At 40.0% G+C, this 16,313-nt stretch overlaps 1 protein-coding gene across 1 annotated transcript; it reads right to left on the reverse strand.

The window, feature by feature from the left end:
- Window positions 1–10,689: 10,689 nt before the first annotated feature.
- On the reverse strand, window positions 10,690–12,752 carry LOC146466730 (uncharacterized). Its single transcript, XM_085126878.1, has one exon. It carries the CDS (start codon window positions 12,703–12,705, stop codon window positions 10,903–10,905), a length of 1,803 nt encoding a protein of 600 aa, XP_084983004.1. The 5' UTR covers window positions 12,706–12,752; the 3' UTR covers window positions 10,690–10,902.
- Between the last annotated feature and the right edge of the window lie 3,561 nt (window positions 12,753–16,313).

Consider the following 16,313-nt stretch of genomic DNA (forward strand, 5'->3'; position numbering starts at 1 on the left):
CCTAATCCCATTCAAAAACGCCAATTAAACAGCAAAAACATAGTCACCACAAAGCCGCCAAAGGCCAAAACATTTAAAAGCCAAAAAATGGATTTTTTTTTTTTTTGGGAAAAATTCCAAAAAATTTTCGTATAAAATTGCGCAAATAATTTCTCAAAAGAAATTTTTTTAATTAATTGAAAATCACAAAAAATCCATCAAATGATACCAACATATGGCTCTGGCCAAGCTAGGAGTTTAGCTTCTCGGCAGCGCAGCGCAATCCGCACGAGCAGGGATGGAGAAGTGTTAAAAACTCTGCGGTGATGCTGGTGGGAAGAGGAGCGAAGCAACAATGGAGTCACCGCGTTTAATGCTATGATTTGATGGCTACTTTTTAACATAAAATTGCGCTAATAATTTTCGGGCTTATATTTTTTTATATTTTGGTTGCGTTTGAATATTTACAGCATTTTCAAACAGGGAGTCGATGATCTCATCGTTTGGGACTTTCCCACTTTATTCATACATAAAAATGGCATAACAAGGCATGCTTACGGTCATTACAAAAAATCTAAAGAGATGTGATAGGAAACGGCATTTCCCAATAAAATGCAAATTTCACCAATCTTATTAATATGCTTGTTTGATGTTAGGAAACGCTGTTTCCCAATATGATATTCAAGAAATGTTTTTCCAAAACGTTGCATCTTCACATATTTCACGAACCATTTTCATGCTCGACATAAAAGTATGGATTGGAACTGGACAGTAACAAAGTCTTGGATATTCTTCAAAGAGTTTGTGCAGTGACATTAAAAAATTGCAATAACGAGTTGTAAAGCAGGACACCTCCAGGATATGTTTAAACATCTGCCGTGTATGAAATATTTTTCTATCTTTCAATAATTTTCCTTGCCTTGAAGCAAACAGTGCAGTGTCTTTTTATTAGATAAAATCACTTTGGATAGTTTTCTCAAAAGTTATGTAAGCTCTTCTTCGTTGCTTGCGGTTTCATCAATCAAGCCTTCGTAAGACATCCCCAAATCTTTCATGTCCATGAACTTGTTTAAAAGCTTCTTAATTTTTTCTTCCTTATCTTTCTTTGGAATGGATTGCTCCCCATCACATTTTGCTTGAATATCTTTGTAGCATTTTTCCAGATTCGATTGAATTCTCGGATAGTTCTCTCCAAGATTGGAAAAGCTTTGATAAACGTCTTGAAGCATCTGAGTTCTCCATACTTTTTTGGTCTGTCAAGAATCACTTATGTGTATGATTTATTTACTATTGGCTAACGGTTTGCTTTTCCTTCAGTTTTCACTATGCATGGGGGTTTCTGATCAATTAACACTGACACCCATTAGCTGGCCTAACAAAATTAGCTAACAAATTTGTGAAGTCAACAAATTGGTTAAAGTATTTATGTTGAACCCAAAACCCAATCAATGCAAATTTAATCATGTGACCAAGTTATCCTAAAGCTGATTCTTTTTGTAATAAATTAAGGTTAATCCATATAAAGCAAGCTCAAAAGCATAAAAATGATAACATTAAAGACGTCCAACTTCAAGTTTCCATGACTAAAATGCAGAATAATTGTATTGTAGACATAATTGGAACTCGATTCCATTTTTTGTATGATCAGCATCAAGTATTTCTGGTAATTTTAAGTGTGGTGTTAGCAAATTCCTATTGAATGTCAATCAAGATATATAAGAAACAAGGACACACTGAGAGACTAAACAAATTATATTAAACTCACGGTAGCTGTCACATTTCTGTGCTCTCCATTGCCAACAAGCCTGAATTCCTCAGTTTGGTGGAACATGTAAGCACCAAGGTCAACATATGATGGGGCGTCCTTAGGCAGCCTGTACCACAATGCATCTTGGCAGTGGTTCTGTAAGTTGCTTTAGAGCGTCCTGGAGTCACAGAGTTGACCCACTGTCAAAGCACACTACCTGTAGTAAGGGACTGGCCAAAAAGTATAGGGTGGAGTGTACCAGAGCATTTGGAAATGTGGTCGATAAAAAACACATGGCCCACCCCCTCCTTTTGGCTCAAAACTGATTGACCCACCCCTGAATGAAGGTTAAAATTTCCTGATCCAGCCCATACTAAAGATGGATTTTTTTTTTGCAATGCAGTCCAAAGAAATCAGAAACCTCCGGCCTCTTGCCTCGCCTCATGAGGAATTAAGTTTAGCGAATACGCTTAACGATACATCGCTTTCAGTGTCACTCTAACTGCTGGAAGCCAGTTTTTCGAGAGGGGTATTGTCATCATTGGAGGTATCACTCCCAGCTTTGTGCAGAACACAGTCTTCGCTAAATTGCTTGTGGGCTGCTGACACTCGATACAGAGCCACTTGTGTCTTTGCCAGTGGATACACTGTCTTAGCTGCTGATAACTGAATGTGAGCTGACACTAAGTCACGCTTGTTTTTCTTTTTTTTTCCATAAATTTCTTTTCGGTTGTCGGATTGATATGTTTGATATACAGATTAAGGACAGAAACTCTTTGTTTTCTCAGCAAGTCCCTTAATTACAGAGGAGTTTCCCCCACTCCACATCCCCAAGGGTCAAGTTACTCTCCCTTTCTGCTTTCTCCCTTCTTTCTCTTTCTCTCTTTTGTTTCATCATGGTAAGGTATGGAAGGTAATGATGTATTTCACTACAAGGTCTTGATCTACTGCATACTTTTCAGAGAAAGCTTGAATGTTGCTTTCTTTTTCTTGTGAAGTTTCAACTTAAGGTTGGCAGATAAATATGTGCCTATTCCTCTTAAAAAATAGGATGACCCACCCCCATGGGTAGCTGAAAATTGCTCGACCCACCCTTTACCAAGGACTCAAAAACTGATGACCCATCCCCTATCTGCTCCGGCCCACCCCATCCTATACTTTTTGACCAGTCCCTATATGGTCAGGAAAGAATCAAGTAGCAATAAAGAACATAAGCAAGAACAGTGCTGCACTGTACGTGATGCAACTATACCATACCTTCCCACTGAAAGGTTTTGGAATGTTCTCTCATCTTTTATGTCCATCTTTAACCAGCCTAGCTGGTTCCTTCAATTTATATCGGATTCCTTCCCACTGATAGGTTTCAATTTCAATTTCATTATTTCCCGTTGTCTCCCCACATTACTGGCCTAACCACCATCAACAAAAAATTGCATTTGCCATTACTTGAGTTGGCGCCATCCCATATGAAGTTCATTGTGGCACAACTCATTTACAAAAAACTGAAGCGGCATTTGAAAAAAACTGTTTCTCTCCAAGCATCTCATTGTCACTAAAGCGTTAAAGCAGCATCAATCATTTACTCTACACGCTTCGAGGCCCAAGATAACATAACACATAGTGTGGAAGACAACCATTCCCAGAATATTTGTCTTTTTCACCCGTGCAGAGCATTTCTTATAGGAAGTGCGCACAAGTTTAGCCTTCCAGTTATTGTAGCTGTTACTGTCATCAAAATGCAACAAGCCACCTCCATCGCCTTTGCATTTGTTGAAAGTTGCTCCGTTCTTGTCCCACATCTTTTCAAGGGTCTTTTGGAAAGGATGCTCGTTGATTCTCCCGCATCTTAACACTCAGTCATCAACTCTGAATTAAAGTTTGATGTGGTCATCATGTAGTCATTAGCCCTCATCGCCGTTTGAGACAGCCAAAGTGAAAGAAGTCACCTCCCAAGCATCATCAAGCTCGGCCCATCCACAGCTGTCGTGTTCTGTACCACTCAAAAACTCACCATCACAGTGCACTTGTAGACTTCAGCCATTATTAATAGTGCTTTGTGTTTCCTGCTCCCTTGACTGTGGACTGTAAGCCATCATCGATGAGAAGTCTGTTGAACTTTGGCTCTTCAACACTAAAGCACTTGTCAGCTCACAAGCATCATCAAGCTCAGCCCATCCACAGCCGTGGATTGGCTTACGTCTTGCAGGGTTTTGTTTGTACTTAACAACAAGTGTCTCGTGGGGTTTCTCACCTCAGGTGGTGTCTTTTCATCCAGTCGGGCGTACGCCAGTGCTTTTCGTTTGGTAGTGAAAGGCCAGTCTGCTGGAATCAGTTCCCTTGCTGGGGGACAGTCAATGTCGTCCAAAGTCTGTACAATTATCGGTACTGCCAGATCTGGTATATCGCTTACCCAGGTGGTGATTAGATCACGGATGTACTGCCCCTTGGTCCACAGGGTGATGGCGAGTGGAACGGGACAACCATCTTCAAACGTGTCTAGGAGGGTATCCTTATAAGATAAGTAGGGTAGTGTCTATCGCAAACTGCTGTAAGCCGCTTGAATGAAGTGGCCAGGCATGGAGCTGGGATTGGAAACGGTAGGTCCACAAGGCATCCTGGCTATGTGTAATTCTGTGGTGTCGAACTGGCGCTGGCGGTAGAATTGATTCCGAAGAGATGCGAACTTCACTGCTTTAACAAAGAAGGGCATCTCGCCATGCTGAAAGCCATCAATTACTACGACAATGTTCAAGTGGGACATGTTTAGGTAGCCAAAAAAACTTACGCCAAGTTGAGCCCTACTGCATGGTTACTGGATGGAATTTTTTCGCGTTTTGTAAAAAAGGTGAGAGGGACAAGTACCACTAAGGGAGTACGTGCTGATAAACGTAAAAAGGAGGGACAACAAAAAACAGGTGTGATGGTGGAGGGTAACAATAAACAATATAAAGTGGAATTCCGACGGCAACCCTTGTCTATTGTGCGAGATTTCCGTATGGGCTAAAGCTATGGGGAAGAAACCTCGCCGAGAAGCAGGTAGACTGAAAGGAAGAACAGAGAACAAACGAAAAACAACTTGAGAACCCTGAATGGAAGCCAGATGCCAACGAACATTAGGCCTGTGGTACTATAAAGGGGAGGAATTTGAGCATGAAGGTCAAATAGAGGTCAAGGAGGTCACCGCCCTACACACAATTGACCCAGTGACCTGAAAGAAACAGCCAAATGGGGGCGCAGTCATTGACTATGCACATGCTATTGATTTATTATTTTATTACTTTTTTTTGGTTGTTTGGTGGTGCTGTCATTGGTGTGAAATTGTGCTGGATGTTCTAGCTTAAAACGCCCAACAAATAATAATACAGTTCAAAGAGAGACAGTTTCAAACTGAACCGAACCAAGAATTAAGCAAAAGCACAAACAAGTGGTAATAAGAGGAGTTTTTTTCCTTTTTTGTTGTTGTTGTTTTTGGTGTGGACAGCTGGCAGAGAAGAAAGCACACACAGCAAAGCGTGGGTAAAAAGCAATAAAGAACGTAAACAAATCCGTTGGGTCCGCGTTTGCGGAAGAATTTATTAGACATAGAGACTGAGCAAGTCTGTGGAACCAAACAAGCTTCATTGAGTTAATGGGAACTCTAAGGAGTCCCAGTTAAAATTCGCTTTGAAAAGATACGGTAGAAGGAAATAAAGATTGCAAATGGCCAGCGCGAACAAAATATAAAGTAATACAGAAAACAAACCATCCCGTGGAACCTCCTTAAATTTCAGTGTGAATATTGGAGTATTTTTGTTGCATATTAAAATGACAAGTGTTCAGTTTGGCCAAAGAATTTAACTGTTTCTGCCAAGCTGAGAAGGCGCCAGCCATAAGCCGCAAGGAATTGATAATCTGGTTAACTTTAGAATTAACGAGATCGGTAGTTTTAACCAGATAGGTAATTTTTCCATTGAGAATTTTCATTAAACTATGCACTTCGTTCATTGTGTTTGCAAACTCATGAAGGACCTTCAGTAAATTCGTATAATTTGAAGATTCACATTTGCCCCCTCCTAATTCATAGAACATTTGAGGTATACCTGCCAATCCAGAATAACACCAATAGCTAGAACGTTTTTGTCGCTCGTCTAACCATTCACGTTCATGAGGTGTTCCAACAGTACACGTTTGAATAGCCCAGCATTGACAGCTGTGCAGCAAATCAGCATAATGGCAGCTAGGACATGTCAAGGTAGATGTAAAACCCGAAACATAAGCATAAAAGCGAGATAGCTGTTGCATTTTAAGAGATTGGTAACAGCATGAATCGAGAACAACCACTTTGTGGTACGTTGTATGGCGCGGAAGGAATGAAGGACGCGATCATCAACTTTGCTTAAAATTGGATCACAAGAGAGATTAAGACCTGGGGGGTTAATGTGTGAAGCAAGGCTCAAATCGATATGTAAGCTAATAACTGTAGTATCCTGATAGAACACTAGTGCTGTGGGGTTTGTTGAAAGCATTATGGCTTTTGGGTAAAATTCAATTCCTCGACCCGTGGTGTCAAATCCCGTGGCAGTTGTAAGGGGAACGTTTCCACAAAGAACAAAACTAAGACATACCAAAGCGGTAACGAAACCACGAGTTTCCAAAGTTATGAGACACATGGGGCTCGTGGGACTGTTTCCAGGAATTTGAGACTGGATGGGGCAGTCCGGGCTGCGTGAAGGACTGGACACCATTAGCTGGTCATGGTGGGGGTTTGGAGCGGGGAAAGGACTGGGTGTGAGTCAGGAAGCGTAGACACTGTGTGGAACTATGTGGAGTGGTTTGGGCCAAGTAGGCAGTGGTGTTGCCCCATCAGTCCAGGCCTCGTCAGTGTTACTGCTGGATACTGCGAATTTGATACGTGCGAATTTGGCGGGAAAAGGGTGGTATGGCAGGAACTGGGGTGAGAGTAGGTAGCCAAACCCAAGAATGCACAAACGTCCTTTACTGAGCAGGGAACTGGATAGTCGTGAATGACATTAATCTTGCTGGTATCTGGGTATACACCATCCTTGGAATGATATATCCCAAAAACTTGCCCTTTCTCTGACCGAAGTGGCACTCGTTAGGTTTGAGCTTGAGACCAGCTTTGCGGAAACGGTTGAACACCAATTGCAAATGGTGTAAGTGATCTTCAAACGTGCGGGAGAAGACAAGAACATCAAGATAAATCAAGGCTATTTTCCATGACAGACCTCAGAGAACACATTCCTTAAGTTCCTTAAAACAACTTGGGCCATTGCACAAACCAAACGGTATAACATTGAACTCGTACAATCCTGCATGAGTGATAACGGCGGTCTTCTCTCTGGACGCATTGTCAAGCTCAATTTCCCCATAACCACTCCGGAGATCGACACTTGAGAACAGTTGGCTGCCACTGAGTGCATCCAAAGTTTCAGCTATGCGGGAAAGAGGATATGAATCCTTCTTTGTAATGTTATTGATCCATCTAAAGTTGCAGCAAAATCTGTCAGAGCCATCGGGCGTCCATACCAAGACAATTGGCTACTCCAAGGGGATGTACAAGGCTGAATTATACCTTGTTCCAACATTTCGTCAATGCATTGTTCAATCCTCTTTTTTTGAGCCTCTGGTACCCTGTAAGCTCGCTGCCTTATTGGTACATGGTTCTCAGTATTAATGTGATGCTAAAAGGGGTTAGTCCGGCCAAGCTCATGACAAGACAGGGCAAAAATGTCATGTTACTCATTGATAAGTCGCTGCAAGGCCTCCTTTTGGGTGTCAGTTAAATCAGCATGATAACATCAATTGGAACATCATTGCTGTCACTACTTTGTTGTTGAGATGTATTTGGGTGTGCATCTTAGCCAAGGACTTGTAGGGCATCATCTGCTGGTAGGAAGGTTCCAAGAGAGGCGCCACGATACAAGGTGACTGACTTACTTGTTGGATTAATTAATAGAGACCATAAGATCGAGGTTTGGCCATCTTACCTCAAACGCCAAACCGCGGTTTGCGGTTAGCGGTTTCACGTTAGCCGTCTGCCCATATTTGGGACTTAAGATCCACGAGTGATAGCTCTGGTGAATTATGAGAATTAGTACAAAAACAAGATGGCTGCTGCTAGAAGGTGAGATGCGAATTTTGATGTGTTTGTTGGATTTTATTGATTAATGAGAGCAGAACACTAAATCTCTGACCCTCTTTAAATCAGACAAGACTACAAAGATCTGCTGGACGTTATGAAGCCGGATGATAGCAGTTCTGAAGGCTCGTCTTCGAGCGATGAAGATCTCGATTTCTTATTTCTAGTATGCATTCACATATCATTAGAAATCTGCTTTTATTTTACTTTGTTTATCGTAGTTAAACCAGAAAGTAATCCGACTGGCAAAACAGTTCCAGCAACAAATAGCCGGCCGGCTGCCATGTTTGTTTTCAAATCATTCGTTCGTTCACTTCTATTTTAGCTGAGAAATTGTCTTCAAAATTACGTTTCTATGAAAAAGAACTCGATAATTAATAAGCGAAATAGTTCTAAAAAGTAGTATTTCCTCTCAAACGTGGGATTGTGATGTTTTAGGGTGCAAAATCTCTCAAACGTGGGATTGTGATGTTTTAGGGTGCAAAAAAACTTGCGGTAAATCACTTACTTCTACAAACGTGAACCTCAAACCGCAAACCTGACGGCAAGACACTGCTCACATGACTTCTTGATGTTCGCGGTTCACGGGAAATGCCAAAAAACCTTGATCTTAAGGTCTCTAATATGAATGGTATTGTGTGGTTGGAAGAAAGGAGTGAATTATAGTTTGATGTGGTCATCATGGAGTCATTAGCCCTAATCGGCGTTTGAGACAGCCAAAGTGACACAAGTCAGCTCCCAAGCATCATCAAGCTCAGTCCATCCACAGCCGTCGATGGGCTTGCGTCTTGCATTTGTCGTTTTCCGTTTTTTCTACCTCGGAGTAGCATAGTTGATTAGAGGGCGGTAAAGGCAGATTTGGAGCTGTGAACAACTCATGAAGGGTAAAATTATAACACAAATTAGCACTGGTCTAATAGCGTTAAGGGGAAAGAGAAGGGGACTAACACAACAGGTATAAGCAGGTGGGGAAGTTTTCCCGCGCAAGTTAAGTGTCAGGTGCTTTCCATTGGTTCTGTTTTTAAAAGATAAAATCAACAATAATAAATTAATTGTTCAATCACATGACTCCCCCCTTTTGGAAAAGCTTGACCTCGAGCGGTCAAACAATTAAGCAATTAATGTGCCGTAGCAATACTAATAGGAAAAGCAAACCTTTTTCTTTAGAGCTAACTGGCGAAGCAAAAACATGAGGTGAATACTATTTAGCGGATATAGGTAGGGAAGTGTATCGCCAATGCAAGGAAACCTTTTGGGTCTCTCTTTTTCCATCCTGGTTTATTTGTTGTTGTTGTTGTTTTTTAAATTTATGGCTTGACAAAAAAAACTCCCAGCACCAAAAAATTGTAGTAAAGGCCTATCGTGTACTAGGAATGATAGAGAGAGAAAAGGAAAAAAATTAACATAGTCATTTGTTTAAACAGGTTTACGACTCATTCTCTAAAAAATGCAGGAAGGAAAAGCAAATCATCGCACGGTAGAGTGGTGAGCTGATAGCAACTTAGCACCCTGTTGGATAATGTACACCATAAAACAATCTAGAAGTTACCAATTGAGTTATTACTTAGCATGTTACTGTAATAAAAGTGTTCAGGTTGTTAATCCCGATGTAAACCCACGGTGTTAAAAGTCTCTTGTTAGGCAGCGGATTGTTGTGGCAAATGGCATTCAGAACAAGGTTTGTTATTACGTTCAATTTTTGGTGGGTAAACAATTTAGCAAGCAGGGTCGAGTACCACTTGTGCAGACAGGTTGAAAAATGGGAATAGCCAAGTTCATTGATTCAGGACAACTTCCAAGGCAAGTTGCCATTCCAAAGAACGTTGTGTTGCAAGGAAATGATACACTGCTAATGGTGAGATTTGTAACGGTCCCGTATTTAAGCTTAGGGTACCCAACGTCGTGGATAGGTAGTAATGTCCGCCCAGGTGGATAAGTGGATGCAGGTTGGAACAGTCGCGTGCCACATCGTGATGTCAAGGAAACGATATCCCAGACATTGGATTCCATGGGAACCCGAGTCATGGAATATTACTAATTGGTAGTAAAATGTTCGCAGGAGAAAGTAAAGTGTTATCCTGCTGAAAACACTTTGCGAGTAAATCTACTTTAAGTAAACTTCTATTATTAGTGTAGGTTACTAAAGCTAGATTGTCGTAAGTAATAGGACCAGAACAACATATTCCAGAAATATTATACTTAATAGGAGACAGCAATTCTACAGTTCAAAAAAAGTTAAGATTAGAGATTTCTGGAATAGTGATAAGAACTGATAAATCTAAGTGTCTGTCGTTGTGTTCAATGTTTACAAGAGGATTTATCAACATTGGGAACCCTTCCTTGAGTGCTTTTGCAGTGAGGGACATTGATTGGTCAGTGTCTAAGCGAGGAGATATTTCTGTAGTAATAAATCAAGGCAATTGTGAATAACTGATAAGCGTTTTGTGTGTTAAATGTGTGGAATGGTACCCTCAAATATAAAAAAATTGGTATTGAGTTTAAACAAATAGTCTTCCATGTCATGTAATTATACTGACTGAGAGAAATTGTTTGATACAAATTATGACGTCATTGGTTACCATGGCAACCATGCCACGCCCCTAAAACCCCTGTTTTAAGCCTCCATTTTAACAGTAATATCTCTACAACAAATGAACATTTCAACTTAAAATTTTCAATATATGCTCTACATTCATAGACCTGTGATATAAACCTAAGATTCTACCAAACAAGTTTTTGTTTGTTTTAATTTGAAGGTGCAAATCTATGGAACCAATTTTATAATGACACACCGTAAATCGCTGCCCAAAAAATATTATTCAAATACAAGATCATGGTTTGTATTTAGCTTCATATCATAGCTACACTATTGATCAAAAGTTACAGCAAAATTGAATGGCTCATGTTAATTAGTTTTCCAAGGAGATATGTTGAGCCATTTTCAATATGGTCAAAATCGTTTGCTTGAGAAAAAGAGACTTAAAGTTCAAGTATGGTTTTCACAAGCAACAACAAAACTGTCAGCTGCTAGAGTTAACTAAAACTGTCCTGTAGCATAGGTAACTCCCTCTGATTGTTTATTTTTGTCCTCTTTTCTCTTTTTCTTTCCTCTCAGAACCTTTCTTTGCTTCTTGTTTTGCTCTTCACCTTTGTATAATGCATTATATGCACGTTCTGCATCTAGCATTTTGCATCCTTCCTCAGTGTACTTCCCACTAGGAATTCCTAGGGCTCCATACAATTGCAAAACAGTTTGAGCACCAACATTAAAATGGGCTACAGCATCAAAAAGGCCAAATTCTAACACATCTCTTCCAACAAACACTTCTTTGGGTACTCGCTGCCAGACCAGACCATTCAAACGTTCATTTCTGTTTTGCGTTTTTCCATGCAAACACTTTTGGAGGAGTCCATCATCACTAAGTCTTTGATAAACAGGCTTGACCTTTGCTATGACTTCAAGAGGAAGCCCAGGACCATGCTTATAATTTGCTCTGTCACGCTGGTACCCACACCAGCTATTGGCTCCAATAGGACAGTAATCATGGAGATGTCGGGACTCGCCTGATGCACAATGAAAAAGACTTGCTAGGACTGCTTTTTTCATTCCTTGCAAGTCTCCCACATTGCTTCTTATTGCAATACCATAGTAGTTTTGTAGTTTATCTATCATAGAATCTGTCAGTTTACCTTTTCCGCTCAACCCTGGGGTGTCCTTCTTCAGCTTCCTTAGTGCTGTTCCCACTCTCTTTTGAACATGCCCAATGCATTCCTGTTTGGCCACTTCAATACCAGCTGCAGCGTATACATCTTTAACTTTGTTATAACTTTTACTGTCACCATCTCCATACAGTTCCGAATACCTGAGTCTGTGAGTCTCCTCTGATCGCCTAAAGATTCGCTCAGTTCCTTCAGGTTCCATGGCTGGTGCAGATCCCTTATAGTTTGCAGGACAGTTATTACTGTGATCTGCCCAAAATAACTGGTACTCTACACTGTTCTTGTCAAGGTGCGAATGCAGTTCACATCGCTTACAACATTTAGACATAGCTTCAGCATCTAGAACTTTACCCGTGTCGATGGAGATGACAGCAACACATCCATTATTAGACGAGAAGCCACGCTTTTGCCTTGTGCCATCACATGACACAGGACAATTCACCATATCATTCTCTTCAGCATTATTTGCATTTCTAATCTCAGCAGCAGCATCTGCCATACTCTTTTTTGCAATAGCCTTAATGTTTTTCTTGATTGTATTGCTACTCTTTTGGAAGGGTTTTGCTCCTGAAGGTGGTGGCATGTTCATTAGAGTGCAAAATTTCTTTGCACCACTGTGCCCTTTTCCCAAAGACCTCATGGTATAAACAAGTCGTCTATTTACCTCAAAGCTCTTTGTTTGCTTCTTCGATGAGAAGAATTCGTTCTTCCAGCCACAGTTTTCGCAGAAAATCCTTAGACATGAGGCACAGCCACTTCGATGGAAGGGATTCTCGTTTAGTGTCAAAGTGAAGAATCCACAATCAGCACATCGTAGCGATGAAATCACACTGCTAAGTATCTCCATATCTACCAATCTGTACCCGGTAACGTAACTGGAGCCCTTTTCGTCGCCTTTGTTGGATTCTCCTACCTTTATTTCCTCGTCAGCAGGCTTTGGCAAGACCTTTTCAGTAGACATTGAAGCAATATCATCCTCACACTCGACGAAGCTACTCGAGGCAAGTGGTTCTCCGCTTACATCACATGTATCACTTTGTGTCGACTTGGGGCGCGAGTTTGAGAATTGATTGCCACAGAATCTTCTTTTCGGACGTCTTAAAGAGCGTTGCTTTGGCATTACAGAATATTTAAACGATTTAGAGTGAAAAGTTCCCAAGATGAACAGATTTTTAACCTTCTCCAACAGATGATAACAACGGAAAGCAAATGAAAGCAGACTTTCGGTTCCAGGCTATCCGGGCGCAAGCTTACTTTTCTTCATGTAAGTTGACACGAGGTGTCCTTATCAACAAGATATCGCTTCCAGCTGAAAAAATCGGAGTTTCACACATGTTTTCGGTCGTTATTGTCAGTAAACAAGCTGTAAACAGAACGGTTGCCCATGGCAACCAAAGAGTGAACCTTGGAAACGTCTTGGAAAAATTGTAAAATCTTCTATTCTTTGCAAAAATAACACTTTCTCAGCACTCCAGAATAATCAAAGATTTGAAACATCTCCAAAACTTTTTTTCCGAAATTTCACAAAAATTGTGTCCTGGATTTTGTTTAGTCGAAGAAGGGCGTAAAAAGCACGGTTAGTAGACATGGAAAAGATGTGACATAAATTCGAGAAGTGAATTATGATGACATTGTTCTGTTTTAGAGAAATTAGCGAGTGATTGTGCCCAGTCTGTAAGTGTAGAATCGATGTCATGAAGAGTGCTAATAACACTGAGTTTGGTGTTAAGATTATCTGTGGTTTTAATTAAATAAACGACTTTTCCATTTACAGAATGAATGAGACTGTCAGTGGTCGACATGGTGTCAGTAAGTTGGCGGAGAGTGGAATAGAGGTTAGAGACAGTGTGAGAGTCACAGGAGTGGCCTGTAGCAATGTAAATCTTGCACAATATTCCAAATAACCCTGCGTGGCATAGCCAACTAGATTAGCGGGAGCGCGATGGGGGTTGATGCCAAACTTGTTCGTCAGGAGAGAGACCATGGCAAAATGGAGTGCCCATTGTTTGCATTGTAAAAGGTAAGATTTGTAAATCCTTGGACAAGTCATGTGTAGGCATAGATCGGTTAAATATTAGTAAAAACGGCGGAGATAGGAATCGCATTTGATAAGGTTGGAATAGCTAGGCATGGAAAGCAATTGACGAATGGAATGTTTTACAGTAAAAACAGATTCGAGTAGTTTTGAGAGGAAAACATTAACCATGCAAAAATAATTGTGATCACATGTGTGATCACACTTTGGAAGCGTGATAGAAGTGTGATTTCATAGGCAGTTATTATGATTCTGCATGATTATAGAGTCGATCACACTTTTGTAGAAAATCACATTTGAATTCAACAGTAACTATACTAACTATACTAACTATACAAAAAATATATGTGCTCATTTTGACTTATTTTTAGAATGACTCTATATATCACCATATTGCATTGCCCTGTGATGGGAAATGAGAATTTGTTCCTTGCTGGTCAACAGCTCGCCTAACCAGTTTCAACACAGGCATATTTTTGTTAGGAATGAAAAGAATTTAAGCTATGGTATCACCGCACGGGATTTGAGTGTTATTGCAGATTAAAACTAAGAATGTTTTAATTCTTGTGGCAGTGCTTTGTTAACTGTTATAAAGCACTAAAGAAAGTGACGATAGCATTCAAGAAGTAGGAAGTAACATTCTCCTAACGCTTGCGTTTCTTCCTACTAATTTTGTTCTCTCATCACTTCCTGGCAGAATTATGTTTTAAGGTGGCCGAACACAGTTTGCGCGCGCTCTACAGATTCTGCTAGTGATGCTATTAAGCGCACGCTAGGGTTGTGGTAGGCAAATATGGCGGTCGATAAAGTGATCCCTCAATTTCACATGAAATTGATAATAAAGTTAAGTTTTGATCCTAAATAACTAAGTTTCTCGTTTCCGGACTCTTTTTCTTTTCTTTCCGAGCAAAAAAGCCATTCACCAAAACCTTTTGCATGCTTTTCATCTTTGCCATGAAACCCAATTAAAGCCACGCATGCGCATTTGACCAAAAAATTGTGACTGGTTGTTTTCGTGGAAATGAACTGTTTTCTAAGGAACTGCTCATTAGAATTTCGTGAAATTTGGCATGAAAAAAGTTCCCTTAAAGCGTAACTCGCCTACAAAGAGAAACCTAAATCTAACAGAGGGTATCTTCACAAAACATTAAAATGCAAAATCAATATTTACAGGAGTTCTCTCTGTTAAAATTACATGAAAATAGTGCAACTGTGTCAGTGATTTGTGAGTTCTTCTGGATACAAAAAATGGAAAAAATCTAATGAGTACATTTTCTAAAAATAAAGGAAACCTACTATTTATGGACGTTTAATAGTTTGCTGCGTTGCCATGGAAACGGTACTTAGCTCAACAAGATGTACGAAAATACATTCTTTCTTAGTTAGTCTTACACCATACCAATTTTGGGCGTCCAGAAATACATAGTTTCCAAATAACGTCTTCAAACACCTGTACACTAAAAAACTGTATTCGGCCACCTTAATGGACCGAAGCACGGCTATGACTTTTTTATTTGTTAAATTTAGTACCTCATTTGAATGAATAAACAGAAGCAAGCGTCAGGCTTCTCGTGCTGTACTTTAATATTGCACAATGTGGTTTTTATGCCCATTGACACAGTTCTTCCACACAATGGAGAAGTAACAATATAAAAAAGGTCATGTATACATGTACACATGGTTACAACAATCGCATCTTTCTTAGATTTAAAAATTAAAGTTGTTCATTATAGCTCGGCCTTGCAATTAGTCATGTTCCACCAAATTGGGAAAGCATGAAATAGTTGCAAACCCATTAATCTGGTTCTCACCATAAACACACTTCTTAATCAAGTCTGTGACAGGTATTGCCACAAGGTTCATGTATTTGTCACGTACATTCACAAGCTTAATGTGGGTGGCAAGTGATTCTTTAAAACTTTGTTGTTGTGCATATTTTTTTAAAATAGCATGGCTCTCTAACTCCTCATCTACGTCAAGAACACTTTTGTTCGCTATTTTGAATGGTTTAACCATCTCCATGGGAAAGTTGTCAACAAGAACATATATGGCAATTTCACAGACATCACCAATGCAGTTTCTAAACTCCACTGTATATGAGTTCATCTTGCTGGTCCTAGGATAACGTGATGAGTAGAAGACCTGATTTTTAAGTCGGATTTGATGACATTGTTTAACCCTTTTATGATTCAAGTTCTTCAACTTCATCTTTTCCATGAGGATGTTTACTGGCTCTAAGAAATCTGCTTCTATTATAGTTTCTTCCACCTTTCCTACAGCTTTCGAGGTTCCAAATTCCTGTGTGACTTTAACCCTGAATAAATAACCAGCATATAAAAAAATCTGTTACTTAACAAATAGATTCCATTTTGCCATGCATCTGTACTCTGATAAGACACAGATGACATCAAAACGTGATGAGAACAAAGAGGTGTGGCTCGAAGCGTGACTGATGTTCTCACCACTTTTGACGTTCTCTGTGGGTTACCAGAGTACAGACCCACGACAAGATGGAATCTATTTGTTTTATACAATAACCATGACATTTCAATACATTTCATGAACGAGCATTGCATTGCCTGAGCTGAGTCAAAAACTTTCCAGCAAACTCAGTTTTAGACTACTACATGCATGCAGTTGTGATCCTCTAAATTAGAGTATAATCCCAAAGAATTCCACTGACAATATTGTCA

This window comes from Pavona decussata, unplaced genomic scaffold (genome assembly GCF_977016875.1).
Source record: "Pavona decussata unplaced genomic scaffold, jaPavDecu1.1 SCAFFOLD_141, whole genome shotgun sequence".
Lineage (NCBI taxonomy): Eukaryota > Metazoa > Cnidaria > Anthozoa > Scleractinia > Agariciidae > Pavona > Pavona decussata.

Excerpts from the sequence above, each read along its gene's own strand:
- LOC146466730 (XM_085126878.1), bottom strand. The coding sequence starts at position 12,705 with ATGCCAAAGCAACGCTCTTTAAGACGTCCGAAAAGAAGATTCTGTGGC.